Source organism: Artibeus jamaicensis, unplaced genomic scaffold, assembly GCF_021234435.1.
Source record: "Artibeus jamaicensis isolate MK-2021 breed Jamaican fruit bat unplaced genomic scaffold, CSHL_Jam_final contig_1998, whole genome shotgun sequence".
Lineage (NCBI taxonomy): Eukaryota > Metazoa > Chordata > Mammalia > Chiroptera > Phyllostomidae > Artibeus > Artibeus jamaicensis.
Genome location: NW_026521407.1, coordinates 10,656,835 through 10,683,897, shown reverse-complemented (window position 1 = coordinate 10,683,897; position 27,063 = coordinate 10,656,835). Strand labels below are relative to the sequence as shown.

At 47.3% G+C, this 27,063-nt stretch overlaps 2 protein-coding genes across 12 annotated transcripts in view; one reads left to right on the top strand and one right to left on the bottom strand.

The window, feature by feature from the left end:
* LOC119062593 (uncharacterized) overlaps nucleotides 1-26,915 on the top strand; it is a 30,540-nt gene extending 3,625 nt beyond the window's left edge. For 2 of the 5 annotated variants that reach the window (XR_008389621.1, XR_008389622.1), the window contains exons 3-7: nucleotides 20,025-20,152; nucleotides 21,444-21,632; nucleotides 23,569-24,107; nucleotides 24,754-24,916; nucleotides 25,418-26,914. Coding sequence is in view for 2 of the 5 variants with exons in the window: in XM_053654902.1 (XP_053510877.1) it covers nucleotides 21,646-22,440 (795 nt within the window). In the remaining 3 variants the exon portion in view is untranslated. Of the gene's footprint in view, nucleotides 1-17,559; nucleotides 17,963-19,923; nucleotides 20,153-21,443; nucleotides 22,715-22,738; nucleotides 23,093-23,568; nucleotides 24,108-24,753; nucleotides 24,917-25,417 lie in introns of those variants that run through there. The other 3 variants (XR_008389623.1, XM_053654902.1, XM_053654899.1) reach the window with 3 other exon arrangements.
* Nucleotides 11,725-27,063, bottom strand: part of ACACA (acetyl-CoA carboxylase alpha) — a 278,851-nt gene continuing 263,512 nt past the window's right edge. For all 7 annotated transcript variants that reach the window (XM_053654887.1, XM_053654891.1, XM_053654894.1 and 4 more), the window contains 2 exons: nucleotides 18,462-18,598; nucleotides 11,725-17,222 (listed from right to left, as the gene is read on the bottom strand). In XM_053654887.1, coding sequence (XP_053510862.1) covers nucleotides 17,099-17,222; nucleotides 18,462-18,598 — 261 coding nt within the window. In that variant the 3' untranslated portion in view covers nucleotides 11,725-17,098. The remainder of the gene's footprint in view (nucleotides 17,223-18,461; nucleotides 18,599-27,063) is intronic.

The following is a 27,063-nucleotide window of genomic DNA, read 5'->3' as shown; positions in this document are numbered from 1 at the left end:
ATTTCTTATTGTGGCTGACTCGGACCCATTGTATGGATATACTGCATTTTGTTTATCTCTTTACCTGCTGATGAACATTTGGGTTGTTTCCAAATTACGTACAGAGCTGCTGTAAACAATCACAGGGCTTGCGGAGCATGTTTTCATTACTCTTGGAGAGATACCGAGGCGTGGGATTCTGGATCAGATGCTAAGTGTATGTTTAACGTTTTAAGAAAGTGTCTAACTGCCCCCCCGCCCCCCGACTTGACATGCCCGCCAGCATTCTGTGAGGTTCCAGGTGCACCGCATCCCCAAGACTCTTGTTATCGTCAGTCTTATGACCCCCGCCACTCCCGTATGTAGTAGACTCTCACAGTGGCTTTCACTCACATTTCTCCAATGACCGAAGATTCGGAACAGCTTTTTATGTGTTTGTTAGCCGTTCATGTTTATCTTCTTTGGCAAAATGTTTATCCAAATCTTCTGCTTATTTTTAATTGAGTTGCTTGCCTTACTGGGTTGTAGGAATTATCTGAGTAAATACAAACCCTTTGTCACATATATGATTCTCTCCCATTCTGCGCTTGCCTCTTTGTTTTCTTAATGTATCTTTTGAATCACAAACATTTATAATTTTGATGGCCTCATTTATCAAATTTTTTTCTTTGATGGATTGTTTCTGGTGTCAGATCTAAGAAAACTTTGTCCAAGTCAAGGTCACAAATATTTTCTCCTGTGTTTATAGAAGTTTGTTAATTTCTGTAAACAAATCCGCTGGCCCGGATCCTGATGGGCGCACATTGAATCCGTAGATCCGTTTAGGGAGAAGTGCTGTCTGAACAACGCTGCCTGCTCCGTCCATGAACGTGGACCGTCTCTTCACGAATTCACATTTGCTTTCTCTCTGCAGTGCTGTATGATTTTCCACATACAAGTCTTGCACTTCTTTTGTTAAATTTATTCCTAAGTATTTTATTGCTTTGATCTATCCATGAAAAGCTTCCCTAATTTCAATTTTAGATTGTTGCTCTCATATAAAAATACAACTGATTTTTTAAAAAAATTTTTAAAGATTTTATTTATTTTTAGAGAGGGGAAGAGAAGGAGAAAGAGAGGGAACATCAGTGTGTGTTTGCCTCTCGTGCACCCTCTACTGGGGACCTGGCCCACAACGTAGGCATGTGCCCGACTGGGAATTGAACCAGAGACGTTTTGGTCTTCAAGCCAGTGCTCTATCCACTGAGCCACACCAGCCCGAGCACAACTGATTTCTTTTTTTTTTAATGTTTTGGCATTTTAGTCTGTGACTTGGCTGATTATATTTATTACTTCTAGTTTGTAAAAATGGATTCCTCACACAGAATCATGCCATTTGTGAATAAAGAGTTTTAACCCTTTCTTCCCAATCTACAAGCTTTTAATTTTTATTTAGTTAGCCTATTGCCCTGGCCAGAACCTCCAACGTGATAGAAGCGGAAGAGTCCCCCACCGCTCTCGCCGCCCTCCAGATCCCAGGAGGACGGGCGCTTCCTCCTCCCCACTGAGGGGGACGTTGTGGTTCGTCATAGATGCCCTTTCTCAAGTTGAGGAAATTCCTTTCTCTATAGTTCGTTGAATGTTTCTATCTGGAATGGATATTGAATTTTACCAAATGATTTTTCTGCATTTGTTGAGATGATCGTGTTGTTTTTGTCTCTTATTCTATTAGTTTGGTATATTACATTAATTGATTTGGATATTTAAACTTTGCACTCCTAGGATGAATCTCACCTGGCTACGGTGTGTAATATTTTTACACGTTGCTGGGTTTGGTTTGCTGATATTCCCTAAGGGTGTTTGTGTCTGTCTTCATGAGGAACCCTGGTCCCTAGTTTTCTTGTGACGCCTTTGCCTTTGGCATCAGGATAACACTGGCGAGTGAACAAGAACGTGTTTCTCTTCTGTTTTCTGGAAAAAGTTTGGGAAAGGTTGGCATCTCTTCTTTAAATGGTTGACAGAGAACTCAGCAGGGATGCCTTGCAGGGTGGACTGGGCTTTTCTTGGTGGAGAGATTGTTCATCACTAAGTTAATTCCTTTGCCTGGTACAAGTCTATTTAGGTTTTTCTGTTTCTTATGCCAGTTTTGGTATTCATGTCTTTCTAGGAATTTGTTCATTTTATCTAAGTTGTCTAATTTGTAGGCATAAAGTTGTTTATAGTATTTCTTTATAATCCAGTTGACTTCAGTAGGGTCACCAGCAATGACGCCTCTTTCATTCCTGATTTTGGAAATGTTATCTTCTCTCATTTCGTTTGTCAATTTTATTGCTATTTCAAATAACTAAACTTTGGTTTTATTAATATCTCTCTACCACTTTTCTATTTTATCTTTCTAATCTTTATTTTCCCTTAATTTTTCTTGCTTTGGGTTCAGTTTGTGCTCTTTTTTCAGTTTCTTAAGAGGAAGTTTAAGTAATTGATCCAGACCTGTTACTGTTGAACTATCTTTCTTGTTTTGTTTACTTCTATCAGTCTTTGCTTTATACATCTAAAAAGAGAGACCAAAAAGTTGGGGAGGAGGTGTGAGTGAGAGAAAGTGAGAGCAAGCTACTTTCTGTTTTGGGGGGTTTTTATTTTGTTAAGAGCCATCCTGGTGGGTATGAAGTATCTCACTGAGGTTGATTTACACATGTTTGTCACAAGCTCATTGTCCATTTGTATCTAATCTCCAGAGAAACATCTACTCAAGTCATATACCCATTTTAAAATCAAGTTATTTGGCTTTGTTATGAAATTGTAGAAGCGTTTATGTATTCTGCATATTGTCCCTTATTAGATATGTGATTTGCCCTTACTATATACCTAAGTTAGTATCCATCTCAGATAGAAAATAACTTTAATTCTGGTGAAATAAAAACTTGGTTTTAATATATGTGATTATAGTTTACATTTATATTTGCTATAAACCCAAAATACAGTATTCTATGAAACCTTATGTCTTTTAACAAAGTTAATGAGAACACACAGTCTTTTACACTTACCTATATTTATCTTTTCAAACACACTTCTTATCTTTGTATAGACTTAAGTTACCATCTGGGACCATTTCTTTTCAGCCTTAATAATTGCTTTCAGTATTTCTTGTAAGGCAAGTCTTCTAACAATGTATTCTTGAAGTCCTTTTTTCTGGGAATGTATTTCATCTTTGTTTTAAGGATAGTTTTGCTGGGTATGGGATTTTTGATTGACAAGTTTTTTTTTTTAATTTGGTAGCACTTTGAATATATCAGCCCACTGCGTTTGCCTTTCATTGCTGTTATTTTTTTTATTGTTCCTCTCTACATGAAGAGTTGTTTTCCTCTAGCTTCAAGATTTTCTCTTTGTCTTTCAGCAAGTTGGCTATGATATAGATGTAGGTGTAACATTTTTGTATTTATCTCCTTCGGGCTTATTGAGCTTTTTAGATCTGCAGATTGTTCTCCGTCAGTTTGGGAGGCTTTCTTCCTTTACTTCTTCAGATATGCTTCGCGCTGCTTTCTCTGTTTTCTTCTCTTCTGACGTTCCCATTACCTATAAATTGGTTCACTTGATATCATTGCACGGACCTCTGAGGCTCTGTTCACTTTTCAGTCATTCTGTGGATGATTTCTATTGCTCTGTCTTCAAGTTCACAGATTCTTTCTTCTGTATCCTTGAATCTATTTTAGTCCCTCTTGTTAATTTTTATTTGCTGTTGTACTTTTCAACTTCAGAATATTTTTATTGTAGTAAAATATACATAAGTGTTACCGTTTTAGTGTTTTTAAGTGTACGGTTCAGTGGCATTAAGTGGGTTTGTGTTGTTGTGCCACCGTCACCACCATCCATCGCGGAGACATTTCCATCACCCCAAACCGAAACTCCGCGCCTGCCGACAATAATTCCGCATTTCTTCCTCGTTGTTCTACTCTGTGAATTCTACAACTCTAGGCACCTCATAGAAGTGGAATGATACAATAGTTCCCATTTTGTGTCTGGCATAAAATTGTGTCTTTTAGCATAATGTCTTTGAGGTTTACCCACATTGTAGCGTGTATCACAACTTTATTCAGAATTGACTTAAAATAATTTCTACAGTAGCTGATTTGAAGTCCTTATCTGCAAATTCTAGGATCTGGACCCACATAGAAACAGTTTCTATTGATTTTTTCCCCTGAGGATGGGTTATACTTTCCTGTTTCTTTGAATGTCTCATAATTTTTTGTTAAATATTTGAATATAGCAACTACGGATTCTAGTTTTTCTCCCTGAAGGTTCTTTTTGCTTTGTTTTTAAAAACTTGACTAAATCTGTGGATTCTATTTCTTCTGTGGTTAAGCCTAGCTTTGAAGTACCACCCTTGTGCCCAGTGGTTAGCCAGTCATCTAATGGTCAACCAGGGGTTTGGGCAGCTATTGTGCTTGAAGACCTTGTGCCACAAAGGTCTCCATACACTGTTAGTAGCTGTGAGAGACAGACAAACAGACAGAGAGAGAGAGAGAGTGTGTGTGTGTGTGTGTGTGTGTGTGTATTGGAGAGCACATTAAAAATCTAGGCAGGCCTTGGCCGGGTGGCTGTGTTGGTTGGAGTGTTGTCCTATACACCAAAAAGTTGTGGGTTCGATCCCCAGTCACGGTGAATACTGGAGGCAACCAATCAATGTTTCTCTCTCACATAGATGTTTCTCTTTCTCCTTTCCTTTCTCTTTAAAATCAATGAACATATCCTTGGGTGAGGATTAAAAAAAAATGGCAGTTTTTAAACATGCCCTGGCTTTTACTTTCTGATGGGACCTCTTGTATCTTCTCTTCATGTGCTTACAGGCTCATGGTCAGTTAGGGTGGGTGGATGGCTTCCAGGGGTGTCCAAGTTTTTGGTGTCCCTGGGCCACACTGGAAGAAGGACTGTCTTAGGCTATACATTAAATACCTTGCAACACATAATCACAAAAAAATCTTGTAATGTTTTAAGTAAATTTACGATTTTGTGTTGGGCCTCATTCATAGCCACCCTGAGCCACACGCTGCCTGCAGGCCACAGGCTGGACACCCTGGGACCTTCTCTGGTCTCCTCTGTGTGGGAGCTTATTGAGTTCCCTGAAGGCTGTGTCATTTCCCATTAAATTTTTGGCTAGGCTACGGATCTGTCTTTTGCCTCTAAGACTACTACTGCTACTAACAACGCCACTGGGTATGAAATATTTTTAGCCAGACTTCAGCTTAAACCCATGATCCTAGATTAGAATCCTTCTAGAGCAGAAAGAGATCATACGGATCTTCTCACTCGGCCTCTTCCTTTTGCACTCCAGGGAAAGAAGACCCTAAAAGCCCAGGGGCTGCTCAAGGCCTTACTGTAAGGGAGGCAGGCTTAAAGCTCAGCCTCTGTCAAACCCATTTGCGCTGCTGTAGCAAAATATCACAGACTGAGGAGCTTGTGAAAAACAGAAACTTGTTTCTCACAGTTCTAGAGGCTGGAAGCCCAAGATCAGGTGCAACATGGGTGGGTGAGGACTCTCTTCTAGGTTGCAGATTTCTCGTTGTATCTTGACGTGGCAGAAGGCAGCAGGGCTCTCTGGATTCTCTGTGATGAGGCACTAATCTTACTCATGAGCGCTCCATTCTCACAGCTTAAGCACCTCCCAAAGCCCCAGCCACTAGAACCATCACCTGTGGGGGCTAGAATGTCCACATATGAATTGGGAAGGGGCATATTCAGACCACAGTATTCTACCTCTGCTCCCTGACAAAATTCATGTCCTTATTGAATGGAAAATACATTCATTCCATCCCAACAGCCCCCAAAGTCTTAACTCATTCCAGCAACTACTTTAAAGTCCAAAGGCTGAAATCTCTTTGAAATCTCGTCTAAGTCAGAAATGGATGACACGCAGGGTAGAATTCACGCTGAGGCAAGTCCCCCTCCATCCACGGACCTGTGTAATCAAACGTTATGCGCTTCCCAAACACAATGGTGGGGCAGCCACAGGATCGGTGGTCCCAAGAGAGCAGGGGAGGGAGGGAGGGGGTGACAGTCCCCCCGCAAGTCCAAAACCCAACAAGGCAAATGTTAAATCTTAAGGCAGAGAATAATCTTTCATCTGATGCTCTGCTCTTTGGGGTAGGAGGGTCCCATCTTCTGGACACAGTGAGTGGGGGTCTTGTGTTTTGGATACACCGGACCTCCTGGGGTGTGCCTGCCCCTGTGGCTTTGCTGAGCACAGTCTCACCGCAGCTCTCCCGGGCTGGAATCAGACACCGGTGGCACTCCCAGTCTGGGAGGCGTCAGGAAGGGCCCTGCCACCCATGGCTGTGGATAGGAGTCTGGGCCCCACAGCTTGGGGTGCGGGCGATCCGGCCTATCGAAACCCAGGCAATGCCCCCTTTTGAAACTGAGGCAGCCCTGAGGACCTCTTAATTGCCTCTGGGGTCCTTCTTCCCTTGTCTTGAAGAGTAGAGCATTATGGAAGCTGAGGAGCTCTTTGGTCCATGCCATCCAGTAAAATCTAAGAAGTTCCCTCCCTTCCAATCTTCTTCACTTAAGTCCAAATAGGTTATTTTCCTGCTGATGGAGTCCACGGTCCACACCCATCACTCGGCCACTCCCTTATAAGTGTCCTCTTCTGAACATGCTTTCTCATTTGCAACATGGATGGACCGAGAATTTTCTAAATTTTTTTTTTTTTTGCCATTTACAAATCCTTTTAATTAGATTAGGTTGTTTTTTTTTTAAATTTATTTATTTTTTTTTAATTGATTATGCTGTTACAGTTGTTCTATTCCCCCCTTCATTCCCCTCCACCCTGCCCCCCAACCCCACCATTACCCCCCTTTAGTTTATGTCCATGTGTCTCAAGTCCTTTAGGTTCTATATTTCCCATACTATTCTTGCCCCCCCCCCATCTATTTTCTATCTACTGTCTATGCTACTTGTTTTCTGTACCTTCTCCCCCCATCTCCTCCCTCCCACTCCCCTGTTGCTAACCCTCCCTTGAGATCTTCATTTCTATGTTTCCACTCCTGATCTAGCTGTCCTTTTAGTTTGCTTTCGTTTTAGGTGTGGTTGTTAATAACTGTGAGTTTGTAGTCCTTTCACTGTTCATGTTTCTTTAACTTCTTTTTCTTGGATAAGTCCCTTTAACATTTCATATAATAAGGGCTTGGTGATGATGAACTCCTTGAATTTGGTCTTATCTGAGAAGCACCTTATCTGTCCTTCCGTTCTAAATGAAAGTTTTGCTGGGTAGAGCAATCTTGGTTGTAGGTCTTTAGATTTCATGACTTGGAATATTTCTTTCCAGCCCCTTCTTGCCTGTAAGGTCTCTTTTGAGAAATCTGCTGACAGCCTGATGGGGACTCCTTTGTAGGTGATTGTCCCCTTAGCTCTTGCTGCTTCCAGGATTCTCTCCTTCATTTTAATTTTGGCTAATGTAATTATGATATGCCTTGGTGTGTTTCTTCTTGAGTCCAACTTTTTTGGGTACTCTCTGGGCTTCTTGGATTTCTTGGAAGTCTATTTCCTTTGCCAGATTGGGGAAATTTTCTTTTATTATTTGTTCAAATAGTTTTTCCACTGGTGGTTGTGTCTTTCCCCCTTTCTGGTACCCCTATAATTCGGATATTGGAGCGTTTAAAGATGTCCTGGAGGTTCCTAAGACTCTCCTCATTCCTTTGAATTCTTGCTCCTTGACTCTTTTCTGTTTGGCCATTATTTGGTTTCTTCTGGTCCACTCCATTGATTTGAGTCCCAGTTTCCTTTTCATCTCTATGGGTTTCCTGTGGAATTCCATTCATTTCCCTTAATTTAGCCTTCATATGTTTCTCTAATTTGTGGCTATAATCCACCAGATCTGTGAGTGAAGCTGATGACCAGTGTTTTAAACTGTGCATCTGAGAGTTTTGCTATTTTCTTCGTCACTTAGATTTATCTCTGGGGCTTTGAGTTCTCCCTGCGACATTTTTGGTCTGTTCTGGCCTTTAAGTGGGAGAAGCGGCGCCTTGGAGTCCCAGGTCGCTGGGTTGTGACGCTGTATGTGGGGGCGTGGTCAGAGCGGGGAAATGGCGGCGCCCTCTATTGCTGGCCGCGGGCCGCCGGTCCAACTGCTCACTCCCTCACTCGCGCGCAATTAGGCAACCACAGTCAACACGCTGCACCGCCTCCCCACTGTCTCCTCTGCAGTCGCTCACCTGGTGGGTTGCTCGGTTGCTCACTAGGTCCAATCCTGGGTTTGGAACCCGTGCGACTGGATTCGCGCGTCTGGACTTCCGCGCCGGTCCGACCGAGCCCTCCTTTGTAACTCCTCACCCGATGCCGGTTTCGCCCCTTACAGGTCGGGCTGAAGAATTTGTTGTTAGCGGACTTCCGAAAAGTTCAGTTTTCCGTGTTCTGGTTGTGTTTTCTGATGCTAATATTTAGTTATCCCTAAACTTGGTTGTGTGAGGAGGCACGGCACATCCACCTAAACCTCCATCTTGGCGGAAGTCCCCGAATTTTCTAAATTTTCAATGTCTGCTTCCCTTTTGAACAGTTATTTCTCTAAGTCATTGCCCTCTTCTCACATTTTACTACAAGTGTAGGACAGAAGCTAGGCTGCGCCTTCCAATCTTTGCTTAGAAATAGCTTCAGTCAAATATCTAATTTCATTGCTCACAAATTCTACCTTAAGAGAGGAACACAAGTCAGCCAAGTTCCTTGCCACTATGTGACAAAGATCGCCTTTCCCCAGTTTCCAACCACGTGCCCCTCATTTCCGTCTGAGCACCGACCGCCTAGGTATTCTTAAGGAGACAGAAGCTCCCTCCACGGCGCTCCTCTTCTGAGTCCTCACCCAAATCGCCCTGTAAAGTTCTGTTCATGGCGACGTAGGCTTTTTCTAGCAGGGACCTCCACTCTTCCGGCCTCTGCCCATCACCCAGTTCCAATGCTGCTTCCACATTGTTCAGTTTATTATAGCAGCTCCTCACCCCTGGTATCAATTCAGCCTAGTTAAGGTATAATTGACCTATAAAATTGTACAATAATTAAAGTATGCGTCATGGCGATTTGTTACAGACTGTGAAAGGATCCTCTCAGATAGTTAACACACCCACCAGCTCACACAGTTACCCGTGTGTGTGTGTATGAGCACTTAAGTTTGACTCTACTGGCAAATTTATTTTATAACACAGTGCTGTCAACTACGGTCACCATGACACACACAGACCCTCAGATCTCATTCATCCTGTAGCTGAAGGTATGCATTCTCTCACCACCCATTCCCTATGTCTTACACACCTTCCCCCTTGCTCCTGGAAACTACTTTTCCACTGTGTCAATGAATTTGACTTTTTGGTTTTTTAGAGACTCCACATATGAGTGATACCAGGCTGTACTTGTCTTTCTCTGGCTTATTTCACAAGGTATAAAGCCTTCAAGGTCCATCTGTGTTGTCACAAATAGCAGGGTTTCCTTCTTTCCTGTGGTTGAATTACGTTCCATTGTGCCTGTACACCACACCTTAATCCACCCGTTTACTGAAGGACACTTGGGTTGCCTTCATGTCTTGGCTGCCATGAACACGGAATGCAGCTGTATCTTTGATATCCTGCTTTCATTTCCTTTAGATGGATATACCCAGAAGTGGGATTGTTGGGTCATTTAGTAGCACTATTTCTAAGTTTCTGAGGAACATCCATACTGTTTTACACAGTGGCTATACCCATTTACATTCCTACCCACAGTGCACAAGGGTTCCCTCTTCTCTACAACCTCACCAACACCTACCTCTTGTCCTTTTGATGACAGCCATTCTAACAGGTATGGGCAGATACCTTACTGTGGTTTCGATTTGCATTTCTTTGATGATTAGGATGTAGCTTTTACGGCCATTTGTTTATCTTTGGGAAAATGTCTATTCAGTTCCTCTGACCTTTTTTGGATCAGATTTTTTTTTTTTTGGCTATTGTTATAAGTTCTTTATATATTGGATATTACCTTTATCAAATACATAATTTGCAAATACTTCCTCCCATTCTGTTCATTGCATTTTTATTCATCGTTTGTTGATTGCTTCTTTTGCTGTGCAGAAGCTCTTTAGTTTGATGTAGTCCCGCTCGTTTATTTCTGCTTTTGCTGCTTTTACTTTTGGGTCATATCCAAAAAATCATCTCCAAGATTGATGTCAAGGAGCTGAAACCCTATGTTTTCTTCTGGGGAGTTTTATGGTTTCAGGTTTTACTTTCAGGTTCAAGTTTTTAATTCCATCATGAGTTGATTTTTTTGTGTATGGTGTAAGATAAGGGTCTAGTTTCATTTTCTTGCATGCGGCTGTCCAGTCTTCCCAGCATCATTCATTGGAGAGAATGTTTTCTCACCGCATATTTCCAGCTCCTTTGTTTTAAATTCATTGTCCATGTATGTATGGGGTTATTTCTGGGGTCTCTATTGTGGTCTGTTGATCTATATGTCTGTTCTTGTGCCGGTACCATACTGTTTTGATGACTAAAGCTTTGTAATATAGTTTGAAGTCAGAAAGTATGATGCCTCCAGCCTTGTTCTTCTATTTAAAGATTGCTTTGGTTATTCAGGGTCTTTTGTGGTTCCATACTAATTTTAAGATAATTTTTCTTTCTGTGAAAAATGTTACTTGGGATTTTGATACAGATTGTATTGAATCTGCAGATTGCTTTGGGTGCTATGGACATTTTAACAATATTAATTCTTCCAATCCATGAGCATAGAGTATTTATTTATTTATGCCTTCTTCATTTTCTTTCATCTTATAATGTCTTACAATTTTCAGTGTACAGACCTTTGACCTCCTTGGTAAACTTTATACCTAGGTGTTTTATTCCTTTTGATTGAATTATAAATGGGGGTTTCTTTTTTAAAAAAATATTTTCTTTATTTATCTTTAGAGGGGAAGGGAAGGAGAGAGGGAGAGAAATATCAATGTATGGTTGCCTCTTGTGTGTTCCCTGCTGGGAACTGGCCTGCAACCCAGGCATGTTCCCTGACTAGGAATCGAACCTCGATCCTCTTGGTCACAGGCCCGCACTCAATCCACTGACCTACACCAGCCAGGACTAAGTGGGAGTTTCTTAATTTCTCTCTTGACAGTTCATTGGTATAGAAACGTAACTGACTTTTGTACAATGTATTAATTTTGTATCCTGCCACTTTACTAAATTCATTCATTAGTTCTAATAGTTTTTTTTCATGGAGACTTTAGAGTTTTCTATGTATATCATGCCATTTGCAAATGGAGTGTTTTATTTCTTCCTTTCCAGCGTGGATGTCTTTTATTTCTTTCTGGCCTGATTGCTCTGGCTAGGACTTCTATGTTTAATAACAGTGGGCATCCTTCTAGCTGGTGTGGCTCAGTGGACTGAGTGCCAGCCTGTGAACCAAAGGGTCGCTGGTTTGATTCCCAGTCAGGGCACATGCTTGGGTTGCAGGCCAGATCCCCAGTAAGGGGCACATGAGAGGTGACCACACATTCATGTTTCTCTCCCTCTTTCCCTTCCCCTCTAAAAATAAATATTAAATAAGAGTGGGCAACCTTGTCTTACTTCTGATCTTCCAGCTTTACACTGTTTAGTTTGATGTTAGCTATGGGCTTGCCATATATGGCCTTTATTATGTGGAGGTACATCCCTTCTATTCCCAGCTGCTTCCACATTTTTAGGTTTGTTACAGCAGCACCTCATTCCTGGCCCAAGTTTTTGTCGGTCCATTTGGGCTGTCATAACAAAACACCACAGACTGGAGTTATAAACAACAGAAATTTATTCCTCACAGTTCTGGAAGCCAGAGATCAGGGTGGGCAAGGGTTTTTTTCCGGGTGGTAGACTTGCATCTGCACATGATGGAATGGGATCTCTCAGGACCCCGTTTATAAGGCACTAATTCCATCCTCATGACAAAGTATCTCTCAAAGTTCCCACCTTCTAACACCAGCACTTGCTGACGTTGGGATTTCGATGTATCAGTTTGGGAGCGGGGTGCACAGACAGTCCAACTACAGCACTCCCCAGCGGTCCTTTTGCTTAAGTGTCCATAACTCAATGCTTAGTGACACTCCCTAAACCTGCTTTTGTAAGGGGATGTTTCTCTGAAAATGTTCGAGGAAGGCTCTCTCGAGTGATGCAGGTCCCCTACCTTGTGAGCACAAGGAAGAGACAGGGTATGGAGGAATCTGACATTTGAAAATGTGTTACCAGTGCCCACTAATTGGTCCACATGAATTAATTTAGGTAATTTTCAAAAAGCCACTTGGAGGTCCTTGTTGTTGTCCACATTTCACACTTAGGGGTCAGGGGCTGCCAAAGGGCAGGATTGAGGGGCCGTATCCGAACCCAGTCAGACTTCCTGCAGAATCCGCGCTCTCCGGGTCCACGAGGGTACGTGCCAGTGCAGGCAGTGGTGCTGCAAACCTTTCCCTGACTCGGGGCCTGTTCCTCTTTGGTGGTTTTTGTCGGTCCTCATCCCCAGTCCTTCCTGCTAACTCCAGAAGGCCAGTTAACTCATCTCCCACAGTCGCCGACGGGCTGAGCCCTCTGGCCGGACCAAGTCCTCTCAGCGCTAAGGCTCCATCATCACTCTGCCCCTCTGCCCGCCACAGGGGTCCGATGTTTTGGGGGATGTGTCCCATTCCCATTATTTATTGTTATTGGGTTGGCCAAAAAGTCCACATGGTTTTTTTTTCTGTACAATAAAAGACACATTTTTCATTCTCACCAATAACTTTATTGATTTGGATGTTCTGAGTATGTTGGCTATATCCTGCTATTGGCTTCTAGTGGGTGGAGGCCAGGGTGCTGCTAAACATCTTCCGGTGTGTCAGCCCCACAGCAAAGAATTGTTTGGCCAAAATGTCAGTAGTACCAGGAAACTCCACAAATCACTTCTGACATGTTCTAGCAGTCACAGCACCTCCTCCATACACTGCGCAAATCCTTTTTTGGCATTTCAGTTGTGTTTTTACCTTTCTTGAAATAACAAAGCATAATATGCCGAAAGTGTTGCGTATTTTCTTCCATCTTCAATATTAAAATGGCTGCACAAAAATTCCCCAATTTTGATGCTTTTTTAAAAAAATGCATGCTGATAAGACAGCTGTCACAATAGTCTAATAAAATTGTTTCAAATGAAGTTAGACAACTAAGCACTACTAGAGCCAGCGTATGGAAAAAACCCAGTGAACTTTTTGGTCAACCCAACACCACCTGCCCACTGACCAGCATGTGACAGCAGCCGGCGCTGCTCCCTGGTTGGTAAAACCGCCGCCATCTGCCGCCTGCGGCGCGCGCGGGGTTTCTGGGGCACTGAGGGGCCGCCGCCACTCCATCCACGCCCACTGGGGTGGCCTGGGCTTGGTGAGCTCTCCTCAGGGACGGAGGCACATGTTGCTGAGCCTGGAGGTGGATTTCTTGGTATCCACGGCTGTGTGCTCTTTTTACTCAACTTGGCTGCTTTCTAAATCTTTTTATCCAGGCTTCCCCTGTCCCCAAACCATCCAAGGTGTCCCATTCTCTCCAGGACATACCTGTTCTGTGGCCCAGCGCTGACCGATCTTCACAGTGTTGCCTACTTGCTTTTTCAGATTTCGTTGTCCACCTCCCTGTGCTTTGTCCAGCGGGCATTCCTAGTGTCCCCTGAATAACTTTGCAGGTGTTGGTGCCCTAGCTGGGAGACCCTGCCTTACTCCCCACTCAGAGGATAAACAGGCTTCAGCCCTTGTCGGCACCACTCACACACTGCCTCGCCCTGTGGACTGGGGCAGGCCCGCCTCCCAGCTCAGCGCCGCTCCCGCCTCTCACTGCAGCCTGACGCGGCCTCGCAATCGGAGGCACCTGCGTTCACCACCGGGTTCTTGTTTTCCAGTTGGGGAGATACAGGTGAGCCCAGGATCAGACCACACAACCCTCGCTGTTCAACCTTTCCCTTATTACCCCAATGTAATAGCAGTGGAAGCTTACATTTTTCTTTTATTAAAAAGACTTAAGGATGTTGCTCCCCACCAGAGGAAAGCACTGGATGCATCAGGCAAGTTCCCTGAGGCAGAGGCAGAGTCTTCTCCTGTTCGTCTTGCCCGCCTTCCCCAGGAACACGGACAGGTGCTGGCCCAAAGGAGGGACAGCTTCAGGTCCGTGCGGGGCCGATGCCTGTGGAGTGCAGCAGCCGGAGGCGGAGCAGCGCCCCCCCTGGCTCCCTCCTTACTCCCCGTTCTAGAACATCTAGCTTAGGGTGATTCAAACTGATTGTACGTGCCATTTTATTTCACTTCAGAAAAAGCCACCCTTTGCTGCATGTCGCACAGAGACATGGCACGGAGCTGAATGGTCAGTAAGAGTCCGTGTTTCCCGCCCTGCTCTCGTCAGGCCTCTGCCTCTCTTTGCACCTGTTTAGGGACTGGTGTTTTTTTTTTTTTCTTCAGTCACATGGATTCATAGAGAGAAACTGAGGCAGAGGGTTGAAGGCACACACTCATGAGTTTCCTGCCCACAGTGTTTTTTGGTATCAAAAGTTGGCATTCAAAACCCATTAAGTAGCCAAATCGTTAAGGGAATCTAAAACCTCTCTGTGAAAGTGGCCTGAGGTGCCCTCTGAAAATGGTTCACTAGTCCTGTGACTTGGGAAATCCCCACAACATCGTGCAAACCAGGAGGTTCAAATCTTCGTATCCACCTTAAGAATACTTGTGGAACTGCCCACGCCATCACAGGTGTGCGTATCCGAGAAGCCACCAAGCAGCTGAACACTGTCACTTTGCAGAAGCAGCATGTCCCATTCTGTCATGACGACAGTTCTGCTTTCAGCAGGGAGCAGGGGCACCCCCACCGGGGCTGGAGGCACCCCTGCTCTGAGGGGGTCAAGAACGAGCGGCTGCGCAGCGGCTGAAATGACCAACAGCAACTCTTCTACAAAGGTGGAGGTTTATTCAACAAAATGTGAAAAGAATACATCTGACTGAAGCTCCTTGCTCGTCAGGGTACGTGTCCATCGAATTCTCACAGAGACAAGTGAAGGCTGCTTTGTGAACGAGGTGAACAGATGACACGCGGTCCCAGCTTCGCGGGTCTTGGCCAATGCGTCACTTACACTCCCCCTGCCTCGGGGACCCTGTGCGTGTAACGGGCTGCGGCGATGCCAGATCGCCGCGTTCGGTGGCTCCTTCTGACTTCTCCACGTGAAAATCCTTGTACAGGGTAAGACTTAATGTGAGGTGCTCTGGAGACGGAGGAACAGGCATTACAGGGCTCTGGAGAGGAAACGGATTTGCTTAGTGTTTCACAATTTGGTGGACGGAGTGGGGAGAGGTAAATGAGCGGAGCCCGCCTCTGCAGGAAGCTGGGGCAGGCACAGGCGGGGACCAGCCAGCTGGGGCGTCCAGGACTTCACAGCGGCCGTCGGTGTGGGAGTTGTATTCACTGCAGGAAGTGTAGAGGGGCAGTCTGGGCCAAGAGGAAGTCAATTCTTACTGGCTTCAGTAAGTTAGCAACAGTAGAGGCTTCTTTGTGAACTGGAAATCACCCCAGACCTTTTCCCGCCCTTCTCCGATGGTGCCAAACACTCATACCTTGAAGCAGGGCAGCCCTGGCCGAGGCTCTGAGCTCCTGGGGACGAGCAGGGCCGCATCCGGCCACACAGTGCCCACCTGCACAAACGGTTCCCAAAGAAGGAGACGTGCAGCTCACTCTTGTGTGTGAGCTAGAGGGTTAAGGCTCAAAACTGCAGCTTTGTACACCGGTGTTCATACCAGCGCTTCTCCAATGTTCTGGTGATTTCCTCCTTGGTTGTCAGTGATAAAGGCAATCAGCTGCGCTGTAGGAACCGGATGCTCCACTGGCCTGACCACCTGCCACTCTTGCTTTGGGGGAATCAGTAAGCTCTTTCCTTGACTAAACTGGTGGTTGGAACTAAACAAATGCTTCCTACCACTCATGAGGAGGCCCCTGCTGCTGGCTGGGGAGGGGCCGGCGAGCCTGGAAGAAAGACGACAGCACCATGAGGGAGTCGTAGGTAATCTTAAGGTCACGTGGATTCTGTGATCCTGGTGCTGAGAGCACAGATGTCACCAGAGCTCCTGTCAGCAACTGTGGGGAGCCCTGCCGCACCTGTTGCCGGTGCACATCCCAGGAAGACAGCAGGCCCGCTGGGAGGAGGACTGCAGACGCTAGGAGAGTCGCCCTGGAGACACACGAGCGACTCTGCAGGCACTATTGACTTCTTGTGACTATCAGAGCTCCAGGCTCAATAGCAACAACCTCCCAAGTCCTAAAGAGAGACTGTCTGCCTACTGTCCCTGCGGCACCATTAACTACTTTCCACCAGCTACGGAGAGGGCAGCACCCCCCCCACCTCCTCTGCCAGCTCGGCTCCAGCACTGCCTGTGGGCCCTGGGTAGAGGCTGGGGCCCCCCACGCCCTGGCCCTGACCAGTCCAGCAGTGCCATGCAGGGTAGTATAGGTCGCCATCTTTCCATTTGTTCTAAGAGAATTGAATTCAAGGTCGAGGCCCCTAATCTGCAACAGTGACTTGGTCTATGTTCTTTCCCCGCTCCGAGGACCATGCTGTTGCCCCTCACCTTTGAGTTCCCACAGAGCTTGCAGATTCTCTAGTCTATTTTTCTTCATAAATAGGTACCTTAGTGTGCTCAGACTGGGAATGAGTCCTCTCCAGTGCTCAGTGTGTACCAAGCCAAACACGGGGTAAAGAAGCCACGGACTCGAGGCTTCCCCCCCCCCCCAGCCCTCCCCTGCTGCCTGTGCTGCAGGCTCACGGGGCTGGGGACCACGGCGCTGGAGGACAGGAGGGGCGGCCCTGCTCTTGTGTAGGAAGACCTCGTGGTATGGTGTACCCTTCATTGCCTTCTTGGGTGTGTGCAGGGAGAGGACTGTCATCCCAGCCAGGGTAATAAATACTGCACAGACTGGATAGATGTGACCGATGGGCTGGAGCAGAGCTTCATGACCCTGTATCCTGGTATGTCATGCAGAATCTGAAAGCGTTCGAGGGGAAGCAAAACGCCACTTTGATTCCAGTGCTGGGTCTCCTGTGCCTTCTCGTCAGTGGGCTCAGTGGTAAAAGGCAGCTCCAGCCCTTCTCTGGGAGGTGGGGCAGGGTGAGCAGGACGCCCCCCCTACGTGGAAGGGGAGTCCATTGTGGAGAGGATCCGGATGACCTCTGCTCGCTGTGTGGGGGAGATGTGCTGGGTCATGTGGACGATGGAATCCATGGCGACCTCTGGGTTGGCCTGGACCAAGCTGGAGAGGAAGACGTGGGAGGGTGAAGGGGAGAGAGAGGCAGCAGAGAACGACCCCCTACCGCACTGGCAGAGCTCGCTGCTGCGGACATGCCAGTCGGCACCTCAGTGGACTTGTTTTCCTCCCTGAAAACCGTCCCCAGCGGCAAAGCAGGCAACAAGGTAACCCTGAGACATTCTGCTATGTGAAAAGGTAAGGAAGTACTTCAAACACCACTTCCCAAACCGATGAGGGTGTGCCCACTGGCTAAATCTGGGGCATCAAAATAAGTATAATAATGAATTAAAAATTATTAAAAATAGAAATACATATTGAATATATAGTGAATAATGAATATACAAATGCATGGAGGAGAGAGGACTCTTGCTTACAGCAGAACCAGAGCAAGCCAACCACCCACGGATGCTAAATCCAGCGAGCATTCTGGTGAGGAACAGGGAGTTTGCATGGCCTTCCAATGTCTCCTCATAGCCCACTTACTGCGCACAAGGGGGAGAACCCATGATTACACCCTGGAGAAACTGAGTCACACCTGGACCAGCTTAGCTGATCAAAACTAACTCCCGCAGGGGCAGATGGCGTCGCGTCTCCAGATGTGGGGCCCCCGTGCAGGGTACACCACCCCACAGGAACGACCTGGCTGAGCACAGACGGTCTGAGGCCAATCATGAGGGGACCCCCGACAAGCTCAGCATGAGCAGCCCCACAAACGGGCTGGACACTCACCAACGCTAAAGCAGGTGGAGTAAAATGTAAAGTGGATTTGTGCTTTGTACTGTTTTTAGTTTTACAGCTTTCCTGTAAGTACAATGTTTCCAAATAAAAGGCGTTTAAGAAATGCCCCCCAGTCTGCACCCCACTCCTCTGAAGAAGCCTGGCACCCCAGAAGGAGACGGCTAACTGCTGGGGAGGCGGGCGGGCGGGCCCCCGGGGACTGCGCCATGGGCTCTCCTCACAGGATCGTTCACCAGCTACAGTATCTGCGTTTGGAGATAACAGCTGGGCACAGAGAACTGAGTCTTCATCTAGCTGAGGTCGCTCGGGGCCCCGGGGGACCAGAGGCTGAGGAGGAACTGCGCTTCAGGGCCCTGTTTATACCTGTGGGTCAACCACGTGGGCTCCGACAGAACGAGACCAAAGAGATTGCATAGCATCGTCATCATCTCGAGACGTTTTTACATTTTTCCTTCCAAAGACGTGAATCCTACCTCTCCTAGGGGCCCCCCACTGCGGTCTCACCTGCGGATCTGCTTGAGGACGTAGTCTCTGCTGATATACTTGATGTTTTCCTCTATGACTGAGCGAACCCCGTCCTCCTCTGTCAGCTGCTTCTCCAGCCACTCCACCAGGTCCTTGTTGTTGTCCCAAACGTAGGCCTGCCAACAGACGGACCCCGGTCAGGCCCCGGGGCCAGGCGGACACCCTGAGTGTTCTCCACCTGGAAGGCTCACTCTGAACTCTCGCTCAGTGCAGAACACTGGCTCACAATGCTGTTACTGCCAACGTTGTAGAATAAGGAGCCCACGGGCCTCAGGCCAGGAGCATCCCGTGTGATTTCCTGGAACTGAGGCCCAGAGCCTAAAATGGGGTCCCAGCCAGGCCCTGCAGGTGAGTTGCCCGATGTGAGGAAAGTCCTGCCCTGAGGGCACAGCCTCCAGGTCCGCCACCTGTTTTACTTTCTCCGAGAGTATTCAAAAGGGTCAAGGCGTCTATAACCCTGAAGGACTCAACAAACCCCCTCTTGCCTCCTTTTTTCAAGATCATTTAGCTGAGTGTTTCCTAGGTAGTTGACTACATAATAATTCAGGAGTGTGTTAGAAACCTAATAGCCTTCTCCCTGCTCTTCTCCTCTCATTTTCTTTACAAATCATTTAGGAATCGTTTTGTTAATGGTTTCCGGAAAACCAAGTACCACCATTAGGGCTCATTCATATTTATGTCATTTTGTTTGGGTAATTAAACACAAAGCTCGTCATTTAAAGGTGCGCTATCCCTCTCTGTTATCACTAACGAAGTCAAAGTCGGAATGACAATGAGTTTGGCGCTGCAGTTTCACAGGTGGTGCATCAGGGACTCGCGGAGGCTCAGAACCTGCCCCACCACAGCCCAGGAGACGTGTCCAACACGCCCTTCGGGAGGCACCTTGCTGGGAGGAACAGCCTCGCGCTGCTTTCTAACTTCCTGCTTTGTGCCTTTAAAAATGATGGATTCTTTTCAGATTCATGTCCTGTCTCTTAGGTGGTGAGTTAGATGTGACTGGTTCTTTACTGTGTGTCATGTCACCGACTTCCGCATTTCTAACAATTTTTAAAAAGATTTTATTTATTTAGAGAAAGGGGATGGGAGGGAGAGAAACCTCCATGTGTAGGAGAAACATCAATCAGCTGTCTCTCACATGCGCCCAGACCGGGACTGAGCCCGCAACCCAGGCATGTGCCCTGACCTTCTGCTTTGTGGGACAACGCCGCCCGGTCAGGGTTCTAACAATTTGTAAGTCCTTCACAGTTAAAGGATTAAGGAGCCTCAGAATTCAGGATCAGCAATATGCCTTTTCCAGCTTCTTAACCAGTTCTTTTTCTGCCCCCAAATTTGCCCACATCTCTAGTCACTAGTAAAAAGGTCAGCTCTCCCAGCCAGGCACTGTGGCCAGGGTGGTGCAGACCTGAGGGAGCCTCCCCCCCCCCCCCCCTGCCCTGGGGTCACGACACATCTCAGGCTCAACGGCAGGAAAGTCTTATCTCTGTTGGGCAACGGTGGGGGCGCTGCTCTCCCCACAACATGGTCTTAACTTGTGCATTCCAGCTCCTGCTCACCCCACCTACAGATGGACACCCCTGGATCCAACACCTCCATTTCCATCCCTGGTAACTGACTTCTGCTCATGGCTTGATGAGGACTGTGGAACATGCCCCACCTATGCAGCTCTGGAGGTAGGAAAAACTAAAACAATGACTATTGCTTGGATTTCCGTATGGGAAAAACAAAACAAAACTAGGTTTACCCAAGAACCCCAAAGCCTCTCGTTTAGGAGACTATTTAATACTCTTATTAATCATTTTTAATCCGTTTGCTTTTAATTAAGAAACAGCATGATGCTTTCCTATCAACATATGCCAGGGAGCAGATTAATTGTGGCTTAAGATAATGCTCCTTGATTGGTGTAATGTATTAGCTAACGAGATGCCTGCTTCTAACGATGCTCAGACACTACACTGGTAACCAGCTACCCTCTAGAGAAAACTCTTCTGCCTTCCCCCCCTGCAGCCATACAATATGCTAGGTGTTTAAATTAAATATTTAAAAAGTTCCTAGAGAGGATCAGAGCAACACAGTCCAAGTTTTAGGACTGTTGCTCTCAAGTCTCCCCTTTGCAAATGTCCTTATCTGAATGACCTGCTGTTCAAAGTATAGCAACCGGGTGACATCCAGCAAGCCAAACCCCAGTGAAGTTTAGATCGCCCCTCGGGGTAGGTGAAGGCAAAAGGGTCGCAGAGCTGAGTCAGCTGCACGTTTAGCAAGAACAAACAAGCCTCAGCAGCCACAGCACCGTAGGTTTTTCCTCGACAGACGTGGGAGGCCTTAACACACTGCGGCAGGCTGCCTTCCTCCCCGCCCAGGAAAAGCAAGCGTCCCTTCTGCCAGGTTGGGGAGTCCACAGTCTTTGTTTGCCCTCTGAGAACAGAGTTATAAGACTCCTCACTCCAGCCATCCAGAAGGATGAGCCAATCCTATTCCCAGAAAAAAAATCCATGATCATTTCTGGCCTGAAAATTATGAAAATGTGGCTCATTATTCCTGGTGTCCCAGGGTGGATTTTAAACACGCGTGAAGCACCGGGCTGCTGGCCTCATCACAGGCCTGGGCCGTAAGTCACCTGCCTTGTTGGGGGCTGGGATAAGCCTGAAACAGGCTGATACAATCAGACCTGAAGGTCGCGCCTGAATAACAGGACGCTGCGGTTAGGAGCCATAGAACTCCCCCTCCTGGACATGCAGGTGGCACACCAATCAGTGCCTTGATCACGCGCCGCCATGCACCCCCCCCCCCCGGGCCAATCACAGGCTAGAGCACGCTTTGAAGCCACCTATCCACTGCACTTCCTCCACTGCCCTCCTCTATATAACTCCCTCCATTTTGAAATAAATTTGCAGCTTGATCAGAATCCTTTGTCTTGCTGCCATTCTTCGCGCCTCCTGTCCCATCCCCCTTCATCCGTTACAGGTATATCGGTGGACCCCGTTGACTGCCTTGCGGGCCGAGGCAACTGGCGCCCAACATGGGGCCCCGCTGATCGCCTGTGCGGACCGCTGTCCCCTTCGATCGCAGCGTTTCGCCCGGCTCACCGCGACTACTCGACCGCGCGCCGGCATTCCCTGAAGACCCCCGTTCCCCAACAGCGGCATTTCAAAGGTAAGACCCAGCCATGGGACAGGCATGCTCACAACATGATTTGTTCGTTGCTCAATTAAAAGAGTCTCTCAAGGTGCACAAGATAAGAGTTCGTAAAAAAGATTTGAATTCCTTTTTCACTTTCGTTTTTAAAATCTGCCCATGGTTTCCTCAGGAGGGTAGCATTGACTCCCGCGTCTGGCGCCGTGTCGGCGACTGTCTAAATGACTATTATAAGGTTTTTGGCCCCGAGACTATCCCTATAACTGCCTTTAACTATTATAACCTCATAACAGACATCCTTAAAAACCACAATAATTCCCCTGACATACAGCGCCTTTGCAAAGAAGGGCAAGAAATTCTCCGCAGTCACTCCCCAGCCCCCTCCAAAGCCGCCTCAGTCCACGGCCTCCCCGACGTTCATGCTGACTCGCTTTCGCGACCTCCCTCACGAGCGCCTTCAAACTGTCCTTCTGTTTCCATCCGAATAGATACAGACCCTCAAGTCCCTTCTCTGTACCCTCCCCTTCAGGAGTTCTATTCCTCTGCTCCACCCCCCAATTCCCAGGACCCCCGCGACCAGTTAAACCCCTCTGAACAGGCAGAGTTAGAGTACGAGGCCGCTCGCTACAATAATCCTGACTGGCCGCCGCTCGTAGCGGCAGTCCTTCCGCCATTTAAACCGCCTCCTTATAGTACCCCTCACGCACCCGCTTCCGCCATTCCGCCCGCGGCGTGCAAGGCACCCACTGCTTTGCCGCTGGCGGCCACCGCCGCACTCACTCCGTTTCCAAAGCCTTTCCTTCAGGAAACCCTCTCTTTCATCTGAGATATTAAAACCATTGCCAATGAACTCTCCGCTCTTACGATCAGTCCCCCTCCCCACGAAACTTTAGCATTCCCTGTTACTAGATCCCAGACTCGCCCAGATAAGACCGAGAACGTAGATAGTTCAGCTGCGGCTGCAGCTACCCCCCTTCCTGACAGTGATGACCCTGAGGACTCTGACAGCTCCCCTTCTGATATAGACGAAGCACAGCCCAGTACAAGAGACACTGCGACCCCCCAAGCTTATTTTCACACGTATAAAAAACTTAGTCTTAAAACACTAGAAAAAGTCTTAAAACACTAGAAAAAGTCAAAGCTGCTGTAACACACTACGGGCCCACAGCTCCCTTTTCCCTTGCCCTAATTGAAAATCTTAGTGAGCGCTGGCTCACGCGCAATGATTGGTTCTTTCTAGCAAAGGCAGCGTTGAGCGGAGGTGACTTTATTCTTTGGAAAAGCGAATATGAAGACACCGCTAAACAGTTTGTCCAGCGCAATATGCGAAAATCCTCCTCTAAAAATTGGACCATCCTTAAGTTTCTTGGCTCCGCCCCCCTATCAAAGCAATGAGAGACAAGCTCAATTTCCCCCCCGACTTTTAACCCAAATCCAGTCCGCGGGTCTTAAAGCATGGAGGCGCCTTCCACAAAAAGGTACTGCAACCACTTCTCTTGCAAAAATAAGACAAGGCCCAGATGAGCCATACAGTGATTTTATAAGTCGTTTACAGGAATTAGCTGAGAGGCTCTTTGGCGCGGGTGAAAGTAAAAACGCTTTTGTTAAACACTTAGCTTATGAAAATGCCAACCCCGCTTGCCAAAATGCCATCCGCCCCTATCGCCAAGGAGAGCTCTGTGACTATGTTCGCATCACAACAAGCCACAGTCATGTGGCGCAACCCCCTCACTCACGCCTGGAAAGGCCCAGACCCCGTTCTCATATGGGGGAGAGGTTCAGCTTGCATATATGATCAAAAAGAAGATGGCCCACGCTGGCTTCCCGAGAGACTACTAAAACAAATCAATCAGCTACCCAATACCCACCCAAAAATAGACATAGTACATAATACTAATCAAACCCAGGGATAAGCCATACTCCCTGAGGGACTTCTCTCTCCTTTCTATTACAGGAAACAGAACGCACCGAATAAACATCATTATACTACTCGGAACACTCCCATACCTAAAGACAGACGGAGGACGAGAAGGACCACCCCAAAACCCCTGCCTCACCCTATTTGGACAACCCTGCGTCTGTAAAGGAAAAGAACTTTCCGAACACACCCTTTGGGGTGGACTTAACAGAATTCTCCCCTACCCCCTTCCCCTCTTAGGACCTTTAGTTTCTATCATTCTCTTCCTCTCCTTTGCCCCCTGGATTCTTAGACGTATAACTAACTTAGTCAAAGACCAACTTAACAGTGTACTAGGAAGACCTATTCAGGTACACTATCAACAATTAGAAATGCTGGAACAAGGAGCGGACTCTGAGCCGTACAGCCGCTGGGGTGCTAGCCCACGATTCCTGCCAGGTTCCCCTCCTGCGGGAGCAGCATAACCCTCGAAGATATGCTTCACAGCCAAGTAGCTGTGATAGACACCGCTGGGTGCAAGGCAAAGCACTGCAAGGAGAGGCCTGTACATACGGCCACTTCGAGTCTCCTGAGAGGTAAGCTGACTTGCAAAGAGGTTGGTACCCAACTCCTCTCCTCCCAAAAGGTACCCTACAGCTCAGAATGAGCCCAGGAGGAGTCAGGCCTCTGCCTCCCCCAGCCGGTTAAAGTCTACCCTATCTACATTCTCCTCGCCCTCAAAGCAATAAAAAGGCAAGTCGGCTTGCATAGAGGTCAGCGCCCCAACCCTCTCCTCCGAAAAGGGTGCTTCAGAGCTCGGGACGAGCTCAGGAGGAGCCAGACCTCTGCCTCCCCTAGCCGGTTAATGTCCACTCCTCACCTTAAAAATAAAAATAAGGGAGGAGATGTTGGGGGCTGGGATAAGCCTGAAACAGGCTGATACAATCAGACCTGAAGGTTGCGCCTGAATAACAGGACGCTGCGGTTAGGAGCCATAGAACTCCCCCCTCCTGGACATGCGGGTGGCACACCAATCAGTGCCTTGATCATGCGCCCGCCATGCACCCCCCGGCCAATCGCAGGCTAGAGCACGCTTTGAAGCCCCCTATCCACTGCACTTCCTCCACTGCCCTCCTCTATATAACTCCCTCCATTTTGAAATAAATTTGCAGCTTGATCAGAATCCTTTGTCTTGCTGCCATTCTTCGCGCCTCCTGTCCCATCCCCCTTCATCCGTTACAGGTATATCGGTGGACCCCGTTGACTGCCTCGTGGGCCGAGGCACTGGCTGACACTCATCCCAATCAGAATATTTTAAAACCAATAAAATATCAATAATTAAACATCCCAATGGTGGTCTTACAGTAACGTTCAGCAGACACCTTCTCTCTCTCTGCATCAGCGGGTAAGTATCCCCAGCACCACTTGGCCTCACTAATTGTGGGCACTAATTAGTCTGTCTTACAAAATCTAAATGACCTGTTTGGAAAGTTTCATTTCTAACCCATCGACAGCTGTTAAGTCCTTTTTACTCAAAGGTACTGCAGGGCTGGGGAGTGACCAGGGCAGAGCCTGCTGGACCTGAGCCCCCATCACTGTGCCCTGCAGGGGACTCACCTTGGGAGCTGCCTGGAGACACCTCCAGCAGGGTGATTTTTTTCCTGAGGATTTGGGGTAAAATACAAGTAGCCACGTGGGCTGGGGTCTCCTGAGAGCCACTCCAGGCTCAGCCCTACCCTAGGCCAAGCAATGCTGTTCAGGTTCTGCCTCACCTCCTGCTTCCATGGCCCTAAGGGGGAAGTGTGGTGCGCACCTGTCCCCAGGTAACTTGAGGCCAGGTCTTGGGGACGCTGGGTATCAGATGACCCTACCAACAATGCTGCTTTCTCCTCGCTCATCCTCACAGGGGCCCGCACCAACGACCTCTCATTTGGAAGTCCGGAATAAGAGCGAATGGGTAGATATCAGGACAGTGAGAATGTACGACGGCATCTTAGGTTGTGGATACAGTAGAGCAAGCCAAAACAAAGACCATTACTGAGACTCGACTATGCTCACGGAACCAGCCCGCTCCTGCCAAGACCATCAGGCTAATTCTCAGTCTAACAAGCTGTGCTCAGAGGAGGAAAAAACCAGCACATTTGGTCTACTGAGTGCCAGGCACTGTGCTCTGCATTTTACTTAGCGTGTCACTAAAAAGTCACTGACCCCAGTGAAATAAACTCCATCCCCACTTTACACATGAGGAAACAGGGGCCTAAATACTTTGTCCACACCAGTAGACTGGGATCCAAAAAGTCTGAGATCCTGAAACCCATGTTTTAGCGCCATTAGAACTGGGCTCCCTGCAGAGTCCCACATGAACTTCTACCACTGGGAGAAAAAGTCGGTCTGAAAAACCACAAACCTCTTATTTGGATCTTAGAGAAGACAGCTCATGAACGAATGAGTGCTCCATTCACCTGACCCAATTTAAACCCAAATTCTTATTTTTCAGGGAGCTACAGGGATGCACTTGCCTGCAGTGAAACCATGAACCATAAAGCTCTTTCCTACAGTCGGACTGTCCCAGGGACTCAAGTAGATCCCGAAACTCATGGCAGCAGACTTCTCTGAGGCGGCGGTTTTCAACTGGTACGCTGCAATTTTTAAACATGCAGTACCTGACTAGTCAGGGGCCCTGGCCTCTTTTCCCCTAGACTGTCAACAAAATGACAGCAGCCAACAGGACACTGGCTGTCTGGTGTGAACGCCACATCTTGAACCATAATATAGGTCACATGACAGAGTTGTGACTTACTGGATAAGTCTTGGTAACAGAAATCCTTAGATACAAGTATGGGCACCTGATTTTTTAAAAAGGCACTTTATAGCACAAAGGGTAGGTAATTACTATTATCATTATTGTTTTTGTAAATCAAAATTATACCTTTTTTTGGTCAGATTGGCAAAATCTGTATTTTCGGTGTGCCGCAGAATTTTAGTAATCAGTTTATGTGTGCCATGAGATGAAAGGTTGAAAAATCGCTGCTCTAAGGAAAATTAAAAAATTACATTGTTCACTTATGTAATATCACAGTGTCTTCAAATTTTCGGTCCCTGAATCACTTTCTTCGGGATTAAGATTAAAAAAGCAAATTCTCTAGGAAAACACATACACACCCAGCATGGCTACTAGATGCCGATCACTGATTAGCGGGTCACTTCCTGGAGCACAGCCAGGGTCCAGACCCAGCCAGCCTTTGCCCTGGAGAGCCACGCACGGCACACGTATCTACCACTGTTGGGACCGACAAAATGGAAGGTTCTAAGGCTTTACACCACTGCCCAACACTGAGCAGATTCCACATCAGCGCTTTGGAGGCAGCACGGGCAGCTTCTGAACATTGCTACCCTTTCTCCGCTCAAGGGCGCAGCAGATTTTATCACGCCCCCCCCCCCCACACACACACACACTGCACTGGGTACTGCTGAGCCTGCAGAATCCGGAGGGAGCTTTCAAAGCCACCTCCCAGGATCCCCGCCCTTTCTCTCCTTGGTCTCCTGGACTGA